The sequence below is a fragment of the Carassius gibelio genome, chromosome B9 (assembly GCF_023724105.1).
Source record: "Carassius gibelio isolate Cgi1373 ecotype wild population from Czech Republic chromosome B9, carGib1.2-hapl.c, whole genome shotgun sequence".
NCBI classification, from domain to species: Eukaryota; Metazoa; Chordata; class Actinopteri; order Cypriniformes; family Cyprinidae; genus Carassius; species Carassius gibelio.
Genome location: NC_068404.1, coordinates 7,510,600 through 7,538,126, shown reverse-complemented (window position 1 = coordinate 7,538,126; position 27,527 = coordinate 7,510,600). Strand labels below are relative to the sequence as shown.

At 37.3% G+C, this 27,527-nt stretch overlaps 1 protein-coding gene and 1 long non-coding RNA gene across 7 annotated transcripts in view; both read left to right on the top strand.

Annotated features, from left to right (window-relative positions):
* Positions 1–1,115: 1,115 nt before the first annotated feature.
* Positions 1,116–27,527, top strand: part of LOC127964746 (nectin-1) — a 41,639-nt gene continuing 15,227 nt past the window's right edge. The window contains exons 1-2 of one of the 3 annotated variants that reach the window (XM_052565064.1): positions 1,116–1,415; positions 20,839–21,186. In XM_052565064.1, the coding sequence (XP_052421024.1) occupies positions 1,349–1,415; positions 20,839–21,186 (415 nt within the window). In that variant the 5' untranslated portion in view covers positions 1,116–1,348. The remainder of the gene's footprint in view (positions 1,416–20,838; positions 21,187–27,527) is intronic. The other 2 variants (XR_008155130.1, XM_052565063.1) reach the window with 2 other exon arrangements.
* On the top strand, positions 7,393–16,204 carry LOC127964747 (uncharacterized). Of its 4 annotated transcripts, none has more exons than XR_008155132.1 (6): positions 7,393–8,823; positions 8,951–9,158; positions 9,261–9,390; positions 9,587–11,861; positions 12,404–12,639; positions 12,726–16,204. It is a non-coding gene; the product is annotated as an uncharacterized LOC127964747 (long non-coding RNA). The 4 variants fall into 4 exon arrangements; XR_008155133.1 differs by having other exon boundaries at positions 7,393–9,158; positions 9,587–9,683; positions 11,737–11,861; XR_008155134.1 differs by having other exon boundaries at positions 7,393–9,158; positions 9,587–9,683.

Genomic DNA, 27,527 nt, shown 5'->3' with positions numbered 1-27,527 from the left:
TTTTGTTTTGCTTTGCTATTTAACATCTGTTAACACATAATCAGTTGAAGTCTTCATTCAGCAAAAACAATCTAATTTTATCTTTGAAATTAAAATATACAAAATACTGTATGATTTGGTTTAGCCATTTGATTTAGATAAACTATATGACAACAATCATATAGTTGATGACAACCACAACGCACTAATATTTTCCATAGACAGTAAAATAAATTATTAGATATTTTCAGGGTCACTTTAACTCGAAACAGGAAACTCGTGATTATTCATGTATGCTCCGCCCAATGACACACCAAATATCTTCAGTAACCGAAAATTTCAGAACACCGGGTGGTTTGAAGCACTGGCTCGCATTGGACCGACAGTGGAAACATTGACTATTATCAGCTATTATTGACTAGAGTGGCCGTGATCAGCTCCGGTAGCCACGGAGCCGTAAAGTGGAAATCAGGGGTTAGAATACATCCCTCCAAATGATGTGATTGGTTTCTGACTAGATGTGCAGATTGACTGTTTGTCGATGGGTGCTTCTCAAATGGAAGGCTGCATCTTACGAAGGCAGCAAATCTTGCCTGCCGCATCATCAAACTTCACTGAAGGCCATCTCGATGTGAAGGATCCTTGGAAGGCAGCCTTCGTTTTGCATCCTTCATTCAGCTGAATTTGAAGGATGCATGGGGATGTATCCTCCATGTACAACAGCCCTCAATGAATCTGGAAGCATTACCATTACTAATACTGTCCAGTGCATGGCAGCATACCCTCATTTAAGTTTATTGTAAGTAGCCTAAGCCGTGTAGCTAATAGTGAATTATAAACTTCACTTTAATTATTGTGTACATTTCGATAGTTACTTTTAAAATAATGCTGCTGTTTGTTTATGTGTTTTATTGAAATGTTTTAGTTTTCATATAGAAAAATATATGATGCCCATGTTCATGACTTTGAAATAATCATTTATTTTGAATCTTGCGATTAAAGTATATTTCATATTAAATGCCCAGAAGTTTCTAACATTATTTTTAAAATCACAAACAGGAAATAACTCGCATAATACAGTGAAATTAATAATTATCCACATTAATTACACAAGATTAATATTTAAAAAATTATTAATATATAATTATAAAACGCATACAGGCATAAAGCATGACTTATCGTGTGTAATAAAAGCAAATTATCCCTTAAAAGCCGTAAAATGGATCTACTCTGTTAAGAACAAAGGCTCTGTGGCTGTGCCGCCCTCAGCAGCTAACGTGACGGTCAGATGCAGTGTTCTCTGCGTCCATCTTCATTACTGTACGGAAATTGTATGGATGGATTAAACTGATAGATTAAACTGAACAAGATGCTTCTTTCCGTGACACCGCTGCATGGGCTAATTCTCTTTTCCTCAGTCTTCGTTCAAATAGCAGGTGAGTAGGCTGGTTTACATGAAAACGGATGCCACAGTGTCCCTGATGCGAGCACGAGCGAATTTCGCTGCTTTAAATGCTTAGTCTGTTGTTCGTAAAGGTGTTAAAAGTGCTATTGATATTGTGAAATTTTCTTTGATTAAATATGCAGTAGGCTATAGAAAAAACGCTTTGCGAACATTAGCCTTCAATGATGCTTTATATTTTCTATTGTGTGTGGGTGTTTGTGTGTGCTCTGGTTTTTGTGACATATGAGCACACAACTTTGTATAATGACATGGGTATGACACATGTAACAAAGAGAGGGGGACTTATGAGGACATAACCCATTTCCCCATTTTTCAAGACGCTTATAAATCATTGACTTAACTAACAAAAACAAATCCAGCCAATCCACCTTTTTCCTCAACGTGGAAGTAAGCCTATAGGTGAGACTTCCATTTCATTAGGCGCTATAGGTAAATTACAAGGAGAATAACAAGGGACATGTTTAGGGACATGCTAAGTAGGGTACAATGACAACAAATACAAGTGACCAGAGGAAAAAATAGCTGGTTTATATTTAATATTAAGAGCTGCTTGCATTTTCTTAGAATAAATGTACTAATATTAAATGAATCCATTGGGTTTCCTTCAAGTGATCATTGTTGTGGCGGAGGACATGATACATAAACAACGATACACAATTAAAACATATGTGCATCTTCTATCGCACTCAGGACCACATTGCTTTCCCTTTTTCCGTTTTTAAAAACTAGGTGGCATTGATATACCTGCCAGACAAAATAAACACACTATAGCTTGAACTCAGCCAGTTGATCATGTATTTCAGTTACTATTTCAGTTATCAGTAATAGTCCTCTGCATGTTTCTTACGCTTCTCTAATCACTTCAGACATTTAGTGAACATCACAGAATATTCTGCCATGATTCCAATTTAAAATGGGCAATAAAGTATGCGAGACGTGAATTGCAATTGCATTTCTGAGATCATTCTGCACGTGAACGAGCCTGAGTGACTTTGTGGGATAAACAGCAGCGCCATCTTCTCAAGTTCACACATCAGGTAAGGTGCACTACATAAATGTTACTTTTTAGACAAGATTTATTGACAAAATCATACAACATATTTAATGTTTTTGAGTGGATATTTAGAAGTGTTTTTTAAGTTATATTTCTGAAGAAAGGTGTATATTTAAGTTAAGTGTAGTCAAGTTCACTAGATATATGCTGCTCTCACCCGAAAACACTTAAAACGTGTCTCTCCTCTCGCTCAAACTGTTTCCTCTGTACACTCAAATCTCTCTGGGCTCATGCCCTGTAGATATTAATTATTTTAGCACCTGAATTAAACGTGGTCAAAAGTTATCAACCAATCAGATTTCAAAAATGAAGCTGTAATTTCTTTACAATTCAATGCTATTAGAAATTAATCAGGTGTTTGGATGATTTGTAAATAACCTAGTTTTAAACAGTTTGGTCAAACCCTTCTAAACAATTTATCTAAACACACAAAAAAAGCATGTGATTCTTAAAATGTATGTGGTCATATAGGCATATTGTGTACTTGGATTGATATATATATATTTTCCTTGAAAATCAACTTGATAGTAGCTATACATTTAAAGAGCCAGTAAGATGAAAATTCTAAGCTTCCTATCACTGTTTGTAAGTCCTGTACAACAGGTTTAAATCCATCCAAGGTTAAAAAACATTGTCATTTTGTCAAAATATCATTTTAAAATTACCTCAATTCTCAGAAATCCCCAAACGGTTCGCGCAAAGCTGTTCAAAAGATTCAGTTTCCTTAAACCCCACCTTTCGGTAGCATACTGTGTTCTGATTGGTCAACTAACATAGTCAGTTTTGATTGGTTGTTCCGCACACAACTTCATGGTAAACAATGCGTTAGCATCTTTTTGGGGTGAATTATGTCTTATTCCTCTCATCGCGAAGCAAACAGTAAAATAAAAAACTTGAACAGTCTCGCTGCTTTTTCTTCTGTGTGGGTGTATTCAAGCCGCGCGCTTCAGTTTGAATCTGAATAGCGCGTTCAGCGCGGGGGCGTGGTCACATTAGAGATAATGAAGGGAGACATGAAAAACGGACATCGCGTTGTTTTCATATGGATTACTTTATCACAGAATATTTTCGGCAGCACTTGTTTAGTTTTAAAGTAGACATGTCAAGCTTTCTATAGATATCTCTCTCATGTATCTTCGTTGAGTATTCACGGAGTTACACTTCATTTTAATGATGTGTTTGTAAATGAAGATCAGCGCAGACAAAGGCTGCAGACAGCACACATACTGATAAAATGCTCGGGAGAAAACAAACACATAACCATATAATCATACTCACAGGTTGTGATTCAGAGATGCTTGTTGGTCCAAATAAAGTTGGTAATGAACCCTCTTTTATGGCCTAACGCTTTGAAAATCCCGACTTGAACTCACCGAGATTAGAAAAGCAGTCATCAGTGAAATGTTGTGAACACAACAAAAGGTAGGCTATTAATTTAAGCCATTGGTTCTTCTGATCTTCATTCTTTGGCAGTGAAAACAAAACAAACTTGCCTTTACAATTAAAAACACACTGTCTCCTCGACATGATGATATCACAGCAACCAGAGCGTCTGTGTGTGGGGGTGGGGCAGGTCAGAGATTTGTTTCTCCCAAGATGGTAGGCGGAGATTATTATGCAAAATGTTCTAGTGACATACATAGAGATGGGCAAAATCTATAAACAAAATCTATAACGAAATCTATAACGACTAGTTTCAGCGATTCAGAGTCGACTCCTTACTTTAGAAGCCAATAACTTTATAAATCGCGTACTTTTTGGTTTAATTACTTTGCACATTGTTTACACTGATGGACAGCTACATCATACACTGTAATACAGGTAATTTTTGATTTCCCATCTGTGTGATTTTTGATTTCCCATCTTTAATGGCAATCTTCTTTAAAACAGCGCATATACAGTAATGTGATAGTTACATGTAATTACATTGTCTGCAAATGCATTAAACCCAAAGAATATAATGTAGTAATGTTATGGCAAATATGAAAACTATATATAAATTATTAATTAATTATTTCATAATTAATTAAAAGTTATATTTGGTCTCCATTTCTTAAGTAATAATCATCAAAGTTTAAAGAATTAAACATTTGAAATATATATCTGAAAATGAAAGAGACCAATAATGTACTACACCGAACAGACCCGGACCCTTCTGTTATTTCAAAAGCTAGACCCTGACCTGTGTAGATCCGAGAAATGCATACCCAGACCCGACCTGGAGCCGTCTATTATTTGAAAACTAGACCCGAACCCGCCGGGAAGACACAGACCTGAATGGACCCGATTGTCACATATTACCTAAATTGTCATTTCAAGTCATTAACCTGTTGCGAAAAATACAACTTTTTGTATTACCTAATTTAAGGAGCCATAGTCTCTCTTCATTGTACCTGACTGCCCGTGATGCATTATAATCCTCTGACAAGAAAGTTATCCATGTTATTCCTCTTGTTATTCCAAGTCCAAACTTAATCCCTTAATCTTCAAAAGTCCACTTGATGTCACGATAATGGATGACAAATGCAACTGTGTAAATGTAAATTCTGACTCGAGTTAAGTCGCTTGATAACTTTACTGTCTGCCCTTTTGAACTACAATAATGATTGCTCGTTCAGTGCCAATGGGCGCTGACGTTATTTATTTGCTATCATCTCTGTGCTCTCTGCTCTGCGTCGAGTCTGACCACTACAATGTTAAGATTAAATGGTTCATTTATATTATTATAAAAATGGGAGAAAATGTAAAGCGCGGTTTGTTCCTCACTGGTTGCCATAGAAACATGACACGTGCTTGAGACTGCACATGCGTGCTAGCTGGATCAAGCTAAAATATGTTTTTTAACACCATTTGAGCATCATAGAAAAAACATTCATGTGAAAGTCCACTGAGATTTTGTTGCTGACTTGAAATATATTAAATATGAGTGTGTCAAGTCTGCAAGCATTATTACCAAGTCTGTGCGCTCTGCTTCTAACTGAAGAGAGAGAGAGAGAGATCGCTTTTTTTTTTTTTTTGGCTCACACATTTCTTTTCCTATTTTTACAAGTTGAAAGTTCCAAAAAACACTGATGACTCTGATTGCATGAGTATTACACACAATGTTAAACAGACACCCAAAGTAATAGATTCAGACCCGACCCGGACCCGACTGATCATTTAAAATATAGGCCCGAACCCGTACGGGTCACGGGTCGATGGATCTCGGGTGCACTGTTAAGACCTCTACATTGCACCTCCAGCAGCTAAAGCAAGAGAACAGTAATAGTGGACAGCTGCTTCTCACTCAGGGCTGTGTTTATGTTAATAGGGCAGATAGCATAACAAATGAGGGACTTTCACCAACTATGTCCCCATAGTAGTGAGAAACCTAGATCTGCTAGTGTGAAGAGACTGTTTATGAATTATTGGGATTATAAAACAATTAGTGAGTAGATTTTAACCATTATAGACTGGTTGTTTTCACTCACTGCAGCCACACATCTGTGTTCAAACCACTTATAAAATACTGGGGGGATTTCCAAATTGTGTATTTATAACTTTTCCAAAGTTCTTGTGAATGTCGCTTCGGAAGGGGAGTTCGTCGTTCGATGAAAATGACTGAAAATAAATTGAATCCTTTCACGGAAGCCCATTATCAATGTAGGTTGTGTCTCAGACAGTTTCCTAGATAGTAAGTATGTTGTGCACACAAGTTTGTGCACTGGGTCAGGGAAAGACCTTGGCTCAGTAAACACTGGGACAATGGATCATTCAGTTCGTACAACGTTACCACTAGTCTTTATCAACAAAGGGCAGGATTGTTATATAATTTTTATGTTGTTTAGGGTAGCCCTATAATGTTAAATGTACAGTTACAAATCCTTGCAACAAATGAACAGTAAATATCAATGCTCCCTGTGCTGTTTGATGGATTAATAAATGTTTTTTGTGTATGTCTGTGTATTCCAAAAATCACAAATTTAATTTAAAGTAATTTCTTTTTTTTCTAGGTAAATTGTGCTTTTCTTTCTCTATAAGGAAGTGGCCAAATGTTTTATTGGTGCTTTGTCATCATTGCAAGTTTTCAGATGGTGGCCAGTCAATGCTTCCAAGACATCAAACCACTGGCACATGACCTGACTGCTCCACTGCAACTACGGTTTTACAGTTTTTACTATTATTATAATGTGCTTTATTGATCTCATTGGCATATATGCTAATATTAGACTGTTTCTTTCTTATTCCGAGGTCACTGCAGTCACCCAGATCCAGTCCATATCTAGATCAGATGGTGGATCAACACCTCTACAGCCCTGAATGTCAGCGGAGACCATGTGAACTAGATGAGCCCCAGAGACAGATCCCCTGTGAAAATCTCATCAGCAAGAAGGTCACTGGGACAAGGTCACAAGAACCAGCTGCCTTTGCTCAATCTGAACTGTGCTGCAGCCTGGAATTAAATTACGCCATGCTGGTTTCATCTGGCCAGTGAAGAACTGATTAAATTTACAATTAAATTTTTGTAAAATAACTTTTTACTTTTTAGATAGAAGAGAAGTTTAGTATGTTATAGGCACATTTATTGGTAATAAATAATTGATAATAAATCATATTGACGATAATAAATCATCAAAAAATATTGGGCTTGTTTTTGAATCTTCAGTTGGGTTATTTGTCTTGTCTTGTATTTGCTAAATTATGAGAGGTGTTTTAAAAAATTTTTTTACTCATGCATCTACATTAAAACATTGATTTTTTAATGTCCGAGAAATCAGTTTCAGCTGTGTTACTCCCTATAAAACCCTCTAAAAATCAACAATGATTTATTCCAAAGCCACATGTTTAACATCACATTATGTATTTTCCTTTTTTTGGAGGGAAATTTGAAGACAGTCTGAAATTTGAAGAAAGTCATAACTTCTTCTCTTCAATATTCACCTTTGTAATTATAATATTACATTTTTATGGTGGTTTTTATGTTAAATATTTTAAATGTGAACTAATCTTTCAGAAACAAAAGCTGGGGATATCTCTAGTGATGGATGACTTTGGCAAGGATGGTGAATAACACTAAATTCAGCATACTGTGGATTTATGTTAAAGAAAAGTATCCTCCTTCATGATAGCATCCCACAGTACACCCATTATGAAGCCCCAAATTCATATTTTCAAATCAGTTAGATAACCACAAAAACTCTGGTGAATAGAGTCAAAAACTTTCAAACACATGTGTAATCAAACATGTGGGACTTCATTCATGTTTCATTTCACTCAACAAAGTTGACAAAATAATGAATTAAATGTTAATTTTCAATTTCAAGCACAATACAAAAGATACTTCTATTTTCAATATAAATAATACTTTATTAGATAAATCTAAGACAATATAAACTAATCTAACACATGGACATACACACTCACACATTCACAAGTTGCAGGAATAAAGAAATGAGGAAAGAATGAGATTAAAGAGAGTGAAAATGTGAAGTCCCAAGTTTATAGCAATATATGCAATTGCTTAGACCTGAACAACCATCAATCATTTAATTAAGAACAATGCAAATTAAATGCACCAGCTCAGTTAGAATCTGGAGGAACTTGAACTGCTTGTTTGGGGGATTCCCTTGTTGCTGTCATTGCAGAAAAGGGGTTTCCCAAGTTTGATGATTGATTGAAAGTCCAGTAGTCTTTTGAAGTGAAATTTTGGGAAGCCAATGGTTGGGTGTTGGATGAAGATACAGAGTTGAAGTTTTGAGGTGTACACAGATGCGAGGTTGGACTCGGAGACACTGCGTTGTGGCAAAACTTAACTCAGAACACAAAACTCTCAACAGAAAAGAAAAAGAAAGAGAATAAGAGTGTGATAGGACTGGATTAATTTCTCCTCATGATTTACAGATCAGCTGGCAGGTGTCTTGACCAATTAGACACTGTTTTAGCATGGGGTATTACTATGTTTCCCCTCCAAATACATAAATCTACATGGTCACTTGGTACAAATTTTCCCCCTCTTGCAGAGTATAATTTGGACATGATTTCTTTACCAATAATATTATACATTTTACTAAGAATTGATTGATAAAAACATTTAAAGTGAGAGGTGTTTATGGACATTGTTGCATGTTTTTTCCATGGTGTATGTAACTCTAAACAGAAAAAAATGGCAGTGTTATTCTACATTTACTATGTAGAGGTAAAAAATATTTAAAATAAGTTTAAATGAGTTAAATTCTGCGTCATTAACTTGACTCTGTTAAGCTCCACCCCTCAGTCCACCCCCTGCAAAGATCTGAACAGGACAGGAGTTTTCTTTTCTCCATTTTCTTTTAGCTCCCCCTGACAGGTAAAATTTTTTAAGTAACGTACTAAAACACGGTTTACATTTTTTATGTGAATAAATGTACTAGTATTACTGCATAGGTTGCATTAAAGTGATTATTACAATTTCAGTATGGATATCTTTCTTACAGAAACACATCGATTTGCTACAGGAGGCCTTTTTTCACCCCCCGGAGACACTTTTTTATTAAGGATGGGTGCTTTTTATTTAAATTCTTTTGGACTGATGCACTGCAACACTCACTGAATGCATTAAACAGCTTGAAAGATCAATTTTTTATGTAAATCCGACTTGATTCGTCTGAAAGAAGAAAGTCATATACCTAGGATGTCTTAAGGGTGAGTAATTTATAGTCTTATTTACATTTTTGGGTGAACTAACCTTTTAAGTGATATATCCTTTCTCATAAAATTGCATACTTTTTTTTTACATTTTTTAAGTTTGGTATCCCAGCTGTACCTGAGAAAATTAACGTTTTTGAAGAGTCAGGGACTGAGGTGGAGGATGATGTTCTTGAGGATGTAGTCAGAGATTCCTCAGTTGGAATTCTTACCATAAAGCATGGTGCAGGTTTGTATTTATTTCATTACTCCATTACTAGAAATATATGTAATACTACTAATTAATAATAATTTGCATAAAAATATATCTGCAACCAGACTGCAAACAGGATTCTGCTATATATATATATATATATATATATATATATATATATATATATATATATATATATGTCCTTTTAATGACACTAAAATTCTTTTTACAGCATTACATTACCAACAAGGCAGGTGAAAGAAAAATATGCCAGAGGAATAGTGTCTGTTCTCCCTTAAATCAGTGACCCCTTTTCCAAAAATGGTTGTGTAAGTGTCAGCTTGAATTATAATTCTTTAAAATATATAGATACTGATGGGATTATTGAAAGTATCGATACTCAATTGAAAATATCGATACTAAGGTGTTTTTATTCAAAAGTGATTTAACAAAAATAATGCATACAATATGCATTAAATTGGATGAATAACCTATTTTAGCAAATAATTGTGTGGGAGGGATTTTCCTGCTCATCTGAACCATAGACTCTATCTGAACCATAGACTGTATAAAAACATGGACGTAGTGTCCGTGATGTCATCCGTAGACTCCTGAAGAGTGTTTTTGAAGCTCAAAGTGTGCAGAGCAGGCCGTCGCCATCTTGGCAGCGCGTCACCGTGCGACTCTCCCGGACCATCAAAAATGGGCAAAAAGGCAGGAGCTACTTGCTGAAGCCACGCCCACCTAGTGCGACGACAGTGTCAGCAGCGGCAATCCCCCTGTCACTCAAGTGACCACGCACTTAATTATGCAGAACTTTAAGTCTTAATATAATTTAAACGGATGAATTATTAAAAAAAATTCACCCCCCTCACAGTTGTCATGAAGGGCAAAATTAGCTATTTAGACCAAAATAATTTTTTGCACCAGGCTGTAAACATGTTTTTTTTTGCTGTAAAGTTGGGCATTTTAACCTGGGGAGTCTATGGAACTGACTCCCTTTTGCAGCCAGCCTCAAGCGGCCAGTCGATGAATTGCAGTTTTAGTCGCTTCCTTATATATTGGCCTCACTAGATAGAACGGGAGGTTGATGCTCAATCTGAACACACGCAGATGTTGCAGAATCAATCAGTTACTCAGAACGTTTACTCAATTCTGACAGTGCATTTTAATAGAGCTGCATTTCCCAAGAGTAGCCTAAAATAAGAAAACATTGAAGGTATTTGGGAATAGCAGCCCAGAACAATGTAGAAAAAACATACATGTTTGAGTTATTTCACAATAAACATGTTGAAATTGTACCCTAGTTTGTGAAGTACATTTATTAAATTTGAATGTTAAAAAGTTAATATTGCTCACGTTCTGTTCTGTACTGTTAATATAAATCATACACTCTCCAAATAAAAAGGTTGCGTTTTAATGCATGCAATAGCCTAAAACTTGTAGGACCTTGGTGAACAAACACACGAATATAGGCTACTGCACAAATGGCTACACCATTAATGATTAGCTAAAGGGGAACAATGCTTAGACTGTGTGGACCTGTATCCTGTCAAGGAAAAAAATTGCTAAAACCCAATGTCAGTATTAAGAGAAGTGATAATGTGATTCCACAACAGAGGACGTTTGTTCCAAATACCCCCGCTCATCAGAAAAACGAATCATGAGGTAGTCCATACAGATGATTAGAAACAAAGGATCCATACAGCCTGTCCCATGACTCAGCTTCTTGCTTGCTTGTGAATCTTTCTACTGACTGAACTTTTCAATAAACAATCTCAAAAGACAATCATTGAGAAATCTAAAGGGTTAATTATATTCAGAAATAACAAATGCTATGCCTTATGTGTGTTTGATATGCTTATTGGAAATTAGAGCTAAATTTCATCTGCAGTCCCTGGGCAGGAGTAAACCAAATTCTCAATAAAAATACCATACAAATGAATCATAATAGAATACAAGAAGTATAAAAACATCTTCAAAAATCATTACCTTGTATAATCAATGATCACAAACCTGACTTGCCTTTAAAAATCTTTTCAAATGTAATTTAAGAGGGCTTTTACACTGGGCTCGTTTGCTGCGGTCCGAGCCCAAGCGTGATTGTTCCAGCGCTGGTCTGCTTTCACACTCAATAGTGTGAACTCGAATCCTGGTGCGTTTGCAGTCACCTTACGTCATTGCAAACACACAGGGAAAATGCCTGGTGAACACAATGTGACGGAGCATAGCTGTAATTTTTTTGTTATTTTGGTGCTATTATGAAGAGCATAATAATTAAGTGCAATCCTCTTCTGGCTCTCAATGAAGGCGGTCGCATTTTCTTTCCCTCTCCTCTCCCTTACCTTCCTGCTTTGCTCCTCTTGTCTCGTATACTCTTAGAGAATCTCTCCACACAGCTCTCCAACTAAAAGGGAAGAAGCTCACAGCTTTGGAAAAGCAATTGGATCGATCGGAGACCAGAAATGGACAAAGACAGTAGCCATGGAATTGGAATATGTTTGTATGTATGTGTGTGTCCATTAGGTATTAGATCCATGTAATAGAGTAGCTCAATAAATTCTTGTTTTATTTATAAAGAAGTATTGTCTTGTGTGGTGTATTTTAAGATTAAACTTTGCCCAGATCCTGTGCTACCTAGCTCATAGCTTATAAATTATCATTATGTTTGTATTCTCATTGTCAGTGAAGTAATATAAACAGAATTGTAAAGATATACTGATTTTAACATTCGCTGGGCGAACCGTTGATGAAGTATAAACTAATTAAATTTACTGCCCATTAAAAGTATCGTATTGTATCGAAAACAAAATAAGTGGTATCACCCATCCCTAACAAAGAGGCTAAAGAACGACATGCATCATTTGAAGGTACGGGATGAAATTCTGAAATCTCCTACCTTTTTAGTTTTTTATACTGTAAAGCTCATTCTGCCATCTTTCACAGGAGTTCTGTGAAAGATGGCAGAAAGATGGCTACTAAGTTCCCTTTTTCAAGGTTTATTGTTCTGTGTTTTATTGTTGTTTTAAATTGTTTTGTTGTTCATCAGAACAAGGAACGTCTGCTGCAGGGGGGTCCGGTGGATGGTCAGAGTTTCATCCAGAGACCTTCTTGGGTGAGGATGAATGCGAGGAAGTAATTACATTCATTGAGCCATTCTTCTGATAAAGAAACCATCAAGTAGAAAAGGAAATGGACATTTCATTATCGCCGCAACATGGTTCTTGAGCCCATGCAGTCAAGTGATATATTGTCTTTCCTCCATTCAAAGACATTAAAAGCTTGGTAAAGTGTTTCATAATTTTAACAATTTAACAATACAACAACATGTACTGATGTCTAAATATAAGTTTATTATTAAACCCATTTAGATTGAGCAAGACTTTGTTCCGATGTTTGGAAGAAGGAGTTTCAGGCAAGCTATTGGAGAAGTGGACCACTGAATTCAAGAAAAAAAGTGATTCAGCAGTGCAAAAAGCTTCCAAGCACCAGTGATTTTGGAAGAACTACTGCTAGCATCTGACTCTCCTACTGGTGACTCAGAATAATTTTGCTGAAAAGTTGCTGGGTTAAGTCAGTATGCTATAAGTGGTTTTGTTTCATCTATGGAGGCAATAGATTTTAGATTCACAGTCAGGCCCAGGATCACACAGAAGGCAACCCGGCAATGTTCTGGCAATTTTCCGGGTCTGACGAGCAGTGTGAAAGGGGCTATTGACTCATGGTCCAGGGAAGGTGGTGGAACTCTGTGGACTTAAAGGTGGCATAGAGATGGCTTCCAAATTAGGAGTGGACATATCAGAACATGCCTATTCTGTAAAGCAGTGGTTTTCAACCTGTGGTATTTCAGGTGGGCCGCCAATTACTAATAAAATAAATAATAATATATTTAATATATATATATATATATAATTAAATAACAAAAAATGATTTCTAAATCGCTTTATAGCATGATTTTCCGTGGCCCTGACCTCCCGCAGTATGCTATCTGATCCAATCAGAATGTATTGCGCCAAGCGCTGGAACAGAACAGACTGGACATATGGCTAACTCCATGTTCAAACACTGTCTGTGATGCGCCTTTTTTCCGAGCCCATGTTAACAGATCAGAGCGTTCACAGCACACGCGGTAAAAGGCTGGAAATAAAAACGTGCGAAAATAATTAATATCCAGCACATGAGCATAGAGAGAGTTGTGAGTGCACAGGACGCAGTTTGAGTGAGAGGAGACACGTTTTAAGTGCTTGCACTCTCTGCGGGCGAGATCAGCGTGTATCTGAGCAAGCACATCTGGTTTTGTGACAGAGCAAAGGAAATCTGCGTGCGAACAGAGAGATTTGCACTTGTGCATTATTTTAATGTGCTTCCGCGTTACAATTACGCGCTCTCTCTACTGCTTCTGCACCGCTCACACATACTGTAAACACACTGCAGACGGAGTAGGCCTACGTGTGAAACCAGTGTTCAAATTGTGTCAAAGCTCTTGGGGAATCCCCACCCCACCCAAAAAAACAACAACAACAACAAAAAAACTAATATATATTTGTATTTATTTTATATAATAATATAATTTAATTTAGTTGTGAATTTCATTTACTTTGTGTTTCAGAACATGTTTTTGCAGCAGTATTTACTATATGTAAAATTAAATTAAAATTTATATACTTTTAAGTGCACATGTAGGCATTTTTTTTTTCATTAAAGTTATATAACCCTTTCATATTTTCAAGCGGAAGTTGACATAGTTGGGTAAACTTCTATAGGAGTGAATGAGAGACTACATTAAATATATGTTTTGTCACAATAGTGTTTCTAAGAGGGAAGAAATAGAAAGAATTTAATACGATTACGATGCTGATGACCCTTAATCAATTTCAATCTCTTGATTCACTATCAATTCACATGAATAGGCCTACTGTACTTACTTTTCTTGGGTTAAATTCAGTATTTTCTTGCATGAATTAATATTCTCTTGTGTGTGCTTATACAAGTATCTTTTTTAAAATGTATAATTTGAAAATGTAGTTTTTCATCATGTCTAAATATTTATTCAAATGCAAAACTTAAAAAATAAATAAGCAATTAGGACCTGCAATACTCTTTTGAGCAACTAGACTAGATACATGTATATTTATTAGAGTGAGAATGGAATTTCAAATGGAAATTATTATTTTTCTGGCCACAAAATGACTTTAATTTGCCTTTAATTTAAAACCCTTTTCTCCATTTAACCTTTAATACTACACTAGTTGTATTAGGCTATACATAATAACGGAAAATAGGATACAATTCATAACAAAAACAGTTGATCTGCATGCTTGTCTTTGGCGTAATAATCAATGTGTCTCACGCACAATTTGTTAGCAACCTTGCTTTGTCATCGTTGACACAAAAACAAGCCTTCACCTGATGAACATGTCCATCAGTAATAATGTCCTTAATTAAATTAAAGGAACACTCCGACTCCGAGTAACGTTAGCTGTGCTCCTACGCCTAGTGAGAATATAGTTCCCAGTATTTATACGATTAAACATGGTCTCTGTCTCATATAGCCTTGTTATTTGTACATGCTGTGACTATACAGATCACAACATGTAAATAGGAAAATGTTTGCATTATTTTGTAACTTATTGAGATTACTATGCTATCAGTATCCATTAACATCCAGTCTTTGTGCTAAGCTAGGCTAGCGGTGGGTGCGTCAAATAACACTTACAGAATGCACAGAAATGAAAAAGGTATGTATGGACTTATCTAACACTGGGGGATACTGTGAATAAGCTAAAGTCCAAAAAATTCAGAGTGTTCCTTTAACACTGTTTTTGAACAGTTAGGCCCTGTGTCCACCAAAGCGGTTTTAGGCAGCTGAAAACACAAGGCGCTCTGCTGAAAAACGCCCAGCTGTGAGTGCTTGAGAGCGCTTTTTGTGGGCTGCGTTTTTTTCAGTTTAGACAATTTGGTTACTACGATACGGAATAACCGCTAAACTGTTACTTGTATCTGATTTGGTAGATAATTTGTTTCTGACTTAAATGCTCTAGATGCTCAGAAACCAGCGATATAAGTTTTGATTCCATTTTTCTTGTTGTTGCACTTGTTGACACGTTAACAAAATAACAGTTGTGACAGTTGATTGGTGTGGAATTTGGCCCGCCCCTCCTGCAGTCTGATTGGTCAGTGACTAGAAAATGACAGTGATGAGCGCAGTGTTTTATCCAAAGTTGAACATTATTCATCTCTCAGCGCAAGAAAAAAATGCCCGAACGCTCAGCGCGTGTCACGCTCCTGGTGTTTTATAAAACGCGGCGTTCCCATTGAGAGCAACTGAAAAAATACGCTAGCTGCGGGGAAAAATGCTTTGATGAAGAACCCGGCCTTAAGGTTACTAGATTTAAAATTATTTGTTTATTTCAGAATGGGTGCAATGCTAGCTTTTTTTTTTATTTACAACTAACAAACAGCATCATAATAACTGTTGACAGACCAAGATTATAAGAAAAGTGACTGTCCAATTCTAAGATAAACACTTATTCAGTATCAGTAAATTAGGTGTACCAAACAATCTTAAAACAAATAAATATTATCTTACCATCATCGTGAGGTAAAATAATGAGGAAGGATCACTCTGTCAGCCAATCACACAGCGATGTTGCGCCCGCAGTCTGTAAATTCCTTCAGAAAAGGAATAGTAGCTTTTTATGGGAGCGGCAGTGCAATACTTAGATAAAAAAAAATATAAGTCTATGTCAAATATTGTTTCTATTTTAGTTTTAATGAAAAACCAGGAGACCCCCCCACCCCCACCCCCCACCCCCAAGGTCATTTTTTTGGGGGGCCTTATGGGTGGTTTAAATCTAAAAAGAAATATATATATATATATATATATATATATATATATATATATATATATATATATATATATATATATATATAAATCTATAAATGTTGTTACACCTTTACTATAGTGATTAGTTTGACTTATGTCTGTTCTAGAGACGTTACAACTTTTTGATAAAGCTCTAATTGGTTTTCGTTTGGAAATGTTTCAAATTTATCCTAAATGCATTTATGACTGTAAAGCATATATGTGTGCGTCAAAATTGTTAATAAAATCGAAATAGCAAAATTGATCAAAGAAATCGCGATATGTTTTTTTTTTTTTTTTTTTAAGTTAGTTTTTTTGTCCATATCGCACAGCCCTAGTTCATTCAATAAATACAGTTAACAATCTAGCTTCTGAGTGCTAAGTTATTAACCCAACAAGAGCGTGGTCAGTTTTTTGCAGTGTGCCACTGAAACATATGTGTTTGGTTGTGTGGGCCGTGAGTTGAAAAAGGTTGGGAACCACTGTTGTAAAAAATGACTTTATTATCTGTATAAAAGTAGCATGTGAGATGCCAGAGTTTTGTAAGATCAAGGCTATTGCTGTGAAAGATGAAGGGTGAAAGCTGGAACACTGTTGGAAACACTCTGTTTTGATTACCACTACTGTGCATTTACAGTCAGACTGCATCCAGGCTGAGTTTTAAAGGTAATGAATGTTAACGAGCTGTGTTATTTCAAAACATTTCATCTTTAAATGAATTATGGTACAACAGATTCTGCACTGCATATAGTGCCCTATTGCCATTTTATGCAATTGTAATGTTTTTTTTATGCATACCTGATCATGTTTTAATAAACAAACAAAAAAAAAATGGTATGTTGATGTTATTTTAACCTATTGCAACACCAAATGGGTTTTAAAATTGTGCTCGATGAGTGGGATTTTTCACTAATAAAAATGTAAATAAACTCTACAAAAGAGAAATATTAACACTACTTGGTGTTAATTTTTCATTCATGTTAAATTGTGGTAACACCATACAAGAGTTCATTTATTTTAGTGTTAAAATGTAACACTATTCAGTGTTGAGCAGTTTATATTACTTACTCCAAACAGAGTTCATTTTACTTAAAATTGAACACTATGGCAAGAGTAATTTTATCACAAATTCTGAGTTGGACCAAATACTGTCGGGTCCAGTGTTATATTGAACTCTTAAAGAGTTATTTTAACACTGCAAAATTTACTGTGTATGTAAATTTTGTTCCTAGAATTTGGTTATTTTAACTGGAGGAAGAATATATTTGTTGAATGTGTTAACAGATGTTGTTACCTCTGGGTGTAGGTAATGTTGATTGTGTTAAAGGAAAACGCCTCAAGGTTACGTATGTAACCCTAGTTCCTTGAAGCAACGAGACACTGCGTCGAAGCGCTTGGGGAACGTCCCTAACGAGACATACTCTGAATATCATGTGCAATCTGTCCAACGGAAGGGCGTGACGTCACGGAGCGGGGTGACGTAGCGACCAGGAAGCTATAAAAGCACGTGCCATGCAGCTGGCTTCAGCTTCAAGTAGGGAAGCAAGTACCGGCAAGGGTGCCGGGAGTATGGCTCTGCGACACAGCGTCTCGTTCCTTCAAGGAACTAGGGTTACATACGTAACCTTGAGGCGTTCCTTTTCAGGAACTCGAGCTGCATCGAAGCGCTTGGGGAATGATGTGCCCACGCTGCCAGACTACCAAATCCCTGCCTAGTGTGTATCCGAAGAGCACAGCTGAGGCGAGAGAACAGAAGAGCCTGGAGTGGCTCGCATATCAAGATCGTAGAATCTGACAAATGTAGAAGGTGTGGACCACCCCGCAGCGTTGCAGATGTCCAAGAGGGACACACCTGCTGAGGCCGCCATACCCCGAGTAGAGTGAGCCTTGGCCCCGAAAGGAGGCACTGCACACATACAGTTTAGCTTCTCTTGGTCTGGCTCCCGAAAGGGAGGAGGACAAAAGGCCTGCAGTACGATAGGTTGTGGTGTAACAGAGGGAACCTTTGGAACATAACCTGCTCGAGGGTATAAGAATGCTTTGGCCATACCAGGGGCAAAGTCTAGATAAGTAGGGGCCACCGAAAGGGCCTGGAGATCTCCAACTCTCTTTAGTGAGGTGATTGCCAGTAGCAGGGTAGTTTTAAGTGTCAGATGTCTATCTGAGATATCTTGTATTGGCTCGAATGGAGCTTTACAAAGAACCACAACCAAATCCCAGGGGGGAACACGGGACCATACTGGAGGTCTTAGCCTCAGCGCACCGTGGAGGAAACGTGTAACTAGGGGGTGTCTACCCACTGACTGATCATTGAAAGGGACATGGAAAGCAGCTATGGCCGCCACATACGCCTTTAAGGTGGAGTGGGATAACCCCGCAGAGAGCCTGGCTTGTAAAAACTCCAGAACTGTACCAACTGGGCAGTTAACAGGGTCAAGGTGGCGGTCTCTGCACCATTAAATGAAGAGTTTCCACTTCAGGGCGTACAGTTTCCTCGTAGAGGGAGCTCTGGATTGGAGTAGGGTCTCAACAACTTCGGTTGAGAGATCAGCTGCTAACACTTCAAATCACCGTTTTCTGCACAGACATAAAATGTTCAGTTATCACTGCTCTTGTGTTCCTTCTCAGATGACAGCAACGGCACACAACACTTGACAGGGCATTGATTGTATCACTACGTGGAAGACAATGCCCTGTCAAGTGTAGAAAACGGTGATTTGAAGTGTTGTGAAGACTTAGAGCAATCACAGACGCAGCTTTTGGAGACAAGTGAGTCGGCGTGTGTTTGGAGTCGACCACATTTGTACAACCGTTTTGGAGACGAGTGAGATGGTGACGGAGGGTTTGTGCAACGCTGGAAATTGACTAGACTGGGTAGTGGGCACTGCTACCCAGTCATACTGTGAGTACAACCCCAGTTTGAAGATCGTTTGATGGATGTTATTGTGACCATTTCCGGCATCTAATTCCCAATTAAAAGAGACTAAGAACTAATTGCCAGTGTACTAGCCATAGCTCTTAGTTTTCCTTTTTTGTAGTGGTGTGACTTATTTGGTTGTAGTGTATATTTTTTTGTTGTGGGTATTTGTGTGCACAAGTGAGAGTGGTAGTAGGCTACGTTAGCTCTTGCTAACATTGCACTGGAGATACTGGTAGGTGTTTCTTATTTCTCTCCAGTACACAACTGGCTGGATCTGTGAAGACATATGCGTGGTGGGACCAACCCAGGACATTCATTTGGTTGACCAGAAAGGCATCATATTGGACTGTGCTGAGGACTGCATTTTTTAAAATATTTGTTTTAATATCTATCTCCTTTAACATTGAAAAGATGAATATGCATTGCTGATTTAGCGGTGAAGGACTTATGGTATTAAAAAAAAAGGGAACCACCATAATTGAAAGCCAAATCTGAGATAATAGCCAAATAAATATCAAGTTCAGATCTTCTTTTTGGATAGACCTCACAAATTGTGTCTCTGAAGACTTTGAATGCAACATTGAATTCTACAAGTGAGAGGCTTTTAGACAGTCTAGGGTCGCATTCTTTGAGAACGACGGATATATCCCCACAGTCAATGATCCTTTTATGTATGACCCCAGAAAAGAAAAGCAGTTTTTTTAACTAAATTAATATCATTACCTGCTAAGATCTGATGTCTCAAACTTGCTGGCAAAGCTGCTGCAGGTGAAATGAATGGGGGTCCACTGGATGGTGCAGGAGTTGCAATCGCCAGTGTGTGATGCAGTGACATGTCACACTGGGGAACACCTGGAGATTCTACGGGGAGTAGTGAAGACTTCTCTAGTGCTGCTACTCTGGTGTCTATTTTGTTGATTGAAACTTTGATGTTGAAAAGAGCTGCAAGCACAGGGTCCTGTCCTTCTTGGAAAATGTTAGATATTTTTGCTGAAGTAGTTGAAGAAGTTGCTGCAGGTATGGTGCTTTTTCTTTTGCCTTAGCCTTCGCCAGGGCTGTGTTGGACGAACTAGGTGGTGTTGGATCAAAATCGGACAGCTAGGAAAAAAGTAAACAAATCTTGATGAAATAGTCCTGAGGGTCTGTATATTTCTGCTAGGCAGGCAAATTCTTTTCACACATAGGCTATATGATTATAATGGAATAATAACTGTATATATAAATGGCTATATACATTTTCTACAAACTTTCCAAAAATACCTTGAAGATTCCAAAAATCCTGGAAAGTTTCCAAAAAAAATGAAATGTACTGAAAATGTTCCACCTTTTTGGAAACCCTAGTTGTATCCTTGTTTTCAGACATATGCAATACACATACATATGTAATATATCTCAAATGTTTTAGGGTTTCATGACTACTAAAGGTTTTTTTTTTTTCAGCAGGACCATGAGCTGGAAGTCGAGTGACTATGGCTCACTGAAAGACATGGTTGCATACAAGCATTTGATTTTTTCATAAGATTAATTCTGTCATTTAGTCACCCTCACATCATTCCAATCCTATATGACTTTCTTTTTTGTGGAACATATAGTGAGATAGATGTATCTGTCACAGCTCTGCTCAGTGCTGCTTGTCCAACTGAAAATCTGCATATAAAATGCTTGTTAATTCTTGTATTGTGTGCTTTTTTCTGTAAAGGTATAAAAGTTATTGGTCATGATACAGCAGTCGTATATGGAGAAAATGCCACATTGTTGTGTCAGCTGACTGAGACTCATCAAAATGCTGATGTAACTCGTATTATATGGAAGAAGAAGACACAAGAAAATGCTGAAGAGAAGACCTTCTTTTCCATTCGCCCAGGTCCCAAAACTGAATACTCAAATGGATTGGGGGACAGAGTACAATTCATTGGGAACTTTACAGAGAAAAATGGATCAATCCAGCTACTTAGAATTGGGCTTCTGGATGATGGGATCTATACATGCATCTTCAACTTATTTACTGTTGGGACATTTGAGACTGACATCAATGTCACAGTTTTTGGTATGATGGCTTGTACATTTATTCAGTGATTTGAAGCAATAACATAATGGCCAAATATATGCATATCGCTGTAATTTGATTCCTAACCAATTATTTAAAATATATATATTTAAAGGGGTCATATGATGCATTTTCATGTGTTTCTTATTCTTTAGAGTTATGTAGCTGTTTTTACATGTATAATATCTGCAAAGTTACTCACAGTCTCCCACAAAAAACAAAAACAAAAAAAAAAAAAAAATTCTGTTTAAAAGAGAAGGCTGACTGAGACCTGTAAAAAATACTGAACAAAATTTCCCACACATATCTATATGGAAATATTTGCATAATGCTGCCCAAATGTATATGCATAGAAAGAAAGCATTTCAGGTAATGCAGTAGTGTTATTGTTGCATGTTGAGATGCTATGTGTTTCTATGCAAATGCAAGATAACATTTGTTTGGCCTTCCGAAAGTATATACAATTAGGAATCAGTGCTTAAGATTTATTTACAACAGTTCTAGAATAGTACAACCCAAATGTTTGAGTGTGTGCAGCACATTTAGTGGAGGACAGTACCTGGGAGAGTACAGTAGAGTGCACAAAGGCTATTTAAAAAAAAATGGGGCAATTCCAACTTTTCTAGGACAGTAGCATAGCCAGAAAAGAGACTCTGGGTGTGCCACATTTATTGTCAGATTACTGTGAAAAATTATGGGATATTATTTTTGTCGCACTGCTTCCGTCCAACCATAGCCTACTCCTAGTGGTAATTTGCAGGTCGTGTCAAAATGTAGTTAATTGTTAAATGTAATAATTTTCTTCCAAATACGATAACTTTGAACTTCTGGTACGATACTTGGACATTTCCAATCTGGCAACACTGTCTGTTGATGTTGGGCCCGAAAGAAAGGAGCTCTGCGACATATGCTAGCTAGCAATGTGCAATCAAAAAATTATCTGTTTAGATCATAGACTGCTGAGGTCACAGTCAGCTGCTGTTTGCTGATTGGTTGGCAGTCCAAATGTCGGCAGATATATTTTAACAAAAATAATTTCAAATGTAAATTACATGTTAAAATTTTTAGCATTATTGCACAATATACTGGATTCTTATTTCTGTGCCCCTGAGAGTATGATTTAGAATGTTCAGTGACGTCACAGAACTGCCAGATTCAAACAGCTTTCGCACGTTGGCTGGCACTGAGCCAGAGACAGACGCGCTCAGCGATTGTCATATATCACAATTAATATGCAGTGTTTTCAACCACATAATGTTTATTTTTGGTTTCATACATTTAAATACACATAACCACAGTAAAACAATACAATCGTAGTTTGTAAAATTCACACTGATGTCAATGGAAGCAGTAAAAACTATCTAATCAAATGTAATTTGCAGACGGGTTTTATTCATATATCAGACACACATAGCAGAACAATAAAGTTTACTCTATTGTTCATCCAGTTCAACAGCCACTTACTTTCATGTATTTCAGGAGAAACTGGGGAATTCAAGTGCTGTAGGTTAAATCCGGCTGACAGGACTCGGAACTGCAGAACTCATCTCATTATAGATCAAGATCATTTATAAAGGTTTTTAAACGAAGAATCGGAATATCAGATAGTAGACATGGTAAGCAAGTTTGTGTATATATTTTAATAAAAAATTCAAAACTAAATAAAACGAATACCGATACATCTGTTAGTGGCTGCAGTGTGTCACGTGACAATCATGACGAGTCGTCATGGAAACAAGGGGTCAGTTAAAATATTTGTAATTTACGCGTGAAATGATTTATTTAAAAATATATATATATTCTAAGTAAACAACAATAGCCCAAGTTTAGTAAACATTTTTTATTGAGATTATAAAAAATAATTCTGCATCTATTTTTAGGTGTGCCAGCTGCCACTCTGGGTGGCAACGGCACACCCTAGCACACCCGTGGCTACGCCACTTTTCTAGGACAATCGGGCACTTCTGAATCAGAGTTCATAAGCATGTTTAATTATTTGCATTGACTATTAAAATGCAGAGTTTTGTGAAGGGTAGAGCAACGAATATTGTTTGAAATTTTTGCAATCACGATTGCAGAGATAGAATTATGTTTACAAACTTAGCATCCTCTGTTATCCACATATAACTGGCATCAAGAAGTCGAACATATCTGCTACATGTTCTGTTACAAACTGGATGCTCAAGCAGAGCTGCAGCAGCATGCCACTATTGTGTTTTCAAATTGGCAGCGTAGCATGCAGCTTACCATTCCAAAACATTCTGCTCAAGTTATGCAAAGTTTGTTCTAATAAATTGTCTTGGTCTTGGTCATTTGAATTTTCAGAATGTAACTCGAGCTCAAACTGATATGATAAAAATGACGACATTATTAACTGTATTTAAAATTTGAAGCGCAGGAGCTGATATGCTTTGAGGTCCACTCATAATTTTATATACAAATATTTTTAAATCATATGCTTACAATGGCAAAGTAAGGACATTAAATAAAATAAACAATTAAATACAAGTGTAATCAACAGTAATCTACCAGGCCTGCAACTAAATGGATATTTTGCTAACTTTTTTCTGCCAGTGAAACAAAATTCTATAAGAGGTCGTGCTGGTGTGACTACCAATCCGACTAACTGATAAGCATTAGCATTGGTAACACTTTATTTTGATAGTCCACTTTAGACATTCTACTAGCAGTAAGTAACGTTGCAACTATATGTCAACTAGCAGTTAGTATAGTATTAGAAGACTGTCTGCTTAATATCTTCTAACATTTTCTTTGTCAACTTATTGTCAACTTATACTAAGCCTAAACCTACCCCTAACACTAACCCTAAACCTACCCTAACAGTCTACTCTGAGAGCTGGTAGACATGATGCTGCATATTTCTGAGATTTAGTTGATATGTAGTTGACATGTACAGTTTGTTCTAATTAATTGTCAAAGTTACTTATAGTCAGTAGAATTTCTAAAGTGGACTTTCAAAAAAAAGTGTAACCTTAGCATTTGGTTGTACAAGATAAATGCATATTGAACGCCAAACGTGCCAAAAGCGAATCCTCTCAAAGGGTTAGCTTTGTTGAATACTGCATAACCAAGGGTATTATCCAGATTGGGACTGACAGAACTTACACTCTTCCTGAGTTTGCAGAGTGGCTCAAGAGAAAATCACAAGCACTTCAGATATCAAGGAGAGAAGCTGATCTCTATTGTTCAGATAGACCTCACTCTGAGAATCAAGAACAGAAATCTCTGAAGCCACCAATGGTACAGTCCACAATCTACCATGGCATAGATCATGTTACAGAAAAGCCCTCTGAGACATCATTCCAGGCAAAGAAAGAGCAGACAAAAGCCAAGAAACGGGAAAGCTTAAAGTCCTACTACCCCTTCTAAAAATGCCAACAGCATTACCTCAACTCTGAGTTGAGGTAAATTAAACGTTGCTCAAATAACAGCATGGATAAAGGACAACAACAGATGCTGGATATGTGGTAGCGGTCATGAGCCTGCAAACTGCACCCTGAAAAAGCTATTTCCCACTTGTGGTGAACAACACTTGTCAGTTCTTCATGAAACCACATCCAGCATCAATAAGAGCATCCTTACTGTGAATAAAGTACCCCGTACAGTTTACCTTGATCAAGTAACTCACTCTGGTAGAGTCACATTGAAAGTGGTTCAGGTCAGACTTTATAGCAAAGAGAGAACATTGGACATGTATGTTGCAGTTAGCAACAAGTTTGGGCTGGGCCATCCAGGGTCCAACTACATTCCTTGACCAGCCATTGGAGACTACTTGTCTGAACATCTCACTGATCCGCTCTCCCAAACAAGATCTGTCTCATCATGTTGAAAAGTTATGGCAAGTAGACATACTTCCCTTCCAGCCTGTGAAAGACATGACACGTTCCAAGCAGGACAGAGATGCTCTTCGAATGCTGGAAACAAAAATAAAGAGAGTAGATGTGGATGGAGTCTCTAGCTACGCAACTCCTCTTCTTCGCAAAGGGAATGCAAAGGTCTTGTATGCAGGACCTGAATCAGTCATGGCTCTTCTAAGAGCTACTGAGCGCTGTTTGAATTGATATTAAGAGCTTGCAGAAGTCTACAAGAACAAAATACACAAACTGGAGCAGGCGGGATATGCAACAAAACTCACTCCTGAAGAGGTTAAAGCAACAGATGAGTTATGGTTTATTACCCACCACTTTGTGCATCACAACAACAAAGCCAGGGTTGTGTTCAACTGTTCATATCAGTTCCTTCGAGTTTCACTGAATGATCAGTCACTCCCAGGACCTATATTAGGTGCCTCATTACTGGGAGTTTGCTTCCAATTCGGACAGTATCCTGTGGCCATCAGTGGGGGCATCATGCAGAGATGTATAAAGTACTAGAGACCCATACTTGAGTAAAAGTACAAGTGCTCTATCAAAAAAGTGACTTGAGTAGAAGTAGAAGTGCTCTTTAAGCACCACACTTAAGTAGAAGTACTAAAGTATTCAACATTTTTTGTACTTAAGTATTGCAAGTAGTCTATTTTAAAATTTACTACTCAAGTACTGAAAGTAAAAGTAGAAGTATTGTGTTATGTAGCTATTAAAGAAAGTAGTCAAAAGTTTGAACATATTGTTTTTACTATTTCAAATGATTAACCTAAAGGACAATCACAATTCCTTTGACTGTAACTTCTTGTAAACAAAAAAGGGTTACTAGGGTTAGTTAGCCCAATTTGCAAAATGATGTCATTAATAACTTACCCTCATGTTGTTTCAAACCCATAAGACCTCAGAGGTCATTTAGAATTTTTTGAAGCATCGAAAATACATTTTGGTCCAAAAATAGCAAAAACTATGACTTTATTCAGCATTGTCTTCTCTTCCGTGTCTGTTGTAAGACAGTTAAAAACAAAGAAGTTTGTGATATCTGGTTCGCGAACGAATCATTCGATGTAACCGGATCTTTTCGAAACAGTCCACCAAATCGAACTGAATCGTTTTAAACAGTTCGCGTCTCCAATACCCATTAATCCACAGATGAATTAAGCTGTTAACTTGTTTAATGTGTCTGACACTCCCTCTGAGTTAAAACAAACCAATATCCCGGAGTAATTCATTGACTCAAACAGTACACTGACTGAACTGATGTGAAGAGAGAACTGAAGATGAACACCGAGCTGAGCCAGATAATGACTCGTTCACGAGTCAAGAACCGTTTCTGTCAGACGCGTCCGATTCGTGAACCGAGGAGCTGATGATACTGCGCATGTGTGATTTAGCGTGAAGCAAACCGACACACAGAGCGTCTGGAACCGAACTGATTCTTTTGGTGATTGATTCTGAACTGATTCTGTGTTAATGTTATGAGCCCATGTGCAGTCAACGCCAATGACGCCATTGCATCGAGCGCAAAATAATCGGTGAACTGTTTTCTTCAACTGGTTTATTGAATCGAACTGTCAGAAAGAACTAACGTTACTGGTCATCCGAAAACCGATGCAACCGGTTCTTGACTTGTGAACGAGTCATTATCTGGCTCGGCTCGGTGTTCATCTCTCTCTTCACAGCAGTCCAGTCAGCACGCGCAGTCTCGCTTGATTCGCTCAATGATGTGCCAGCTTCATCAAATCTGCCATCTACAGTTCTGGCAGTGGTTTGTAATGGAATGATTCGTAACATTATTATAATTGTAACGAGTAACGATGCAGCACATAAAAAAAAATATCGGAGTAAAAGTATTAAACTCAGCGAAAATATGTACCGAAGTAAAAGTGGAAGTAGGAGAAAAAAATAATACTCTAGTAAAGTACAGATACCGCCTTTTAGTACTTAAGTACAGTAGTGAAGTAGTTCTACTTCGTTACTATACATCTCTGGCATCATGTCACGGACCATCGTGAAGGCAATGAAGATGTGGTAGACTCAGTATTGTTATCCAGTAATGTGGATAACTGTTTGCAGTCCCTTTGCACAACTGATGAGTCCAAACAGCTCATAAACAAGATGAGAGCTTTACTATCTGCTGGGGGATTTGAAATAAGACAATGGGCCAGTAACTACCCAAAGGTAATTGTTCATCTACCAACTGAAGCAAGGCCAGAAAGCTGTGTGCTATGCCTGACTGTAAACAAGACTGACCAACAAGAGTTTACACTTGGGCTGTCTTGGCATTGCCCCACCAACAAGCATGGCTATCGAAACCACCCACTATCAGATATGTATAAAGTACTAGAGACCGATACTTGAGTAAAAGTACAAGTGCTCTATCAAAAAAGTGACTTGAGTAGAAGTTGAAGTGCTCTTTAAGCACCACACTTAAGTAGAAGTACTAAAGTATTCAACATT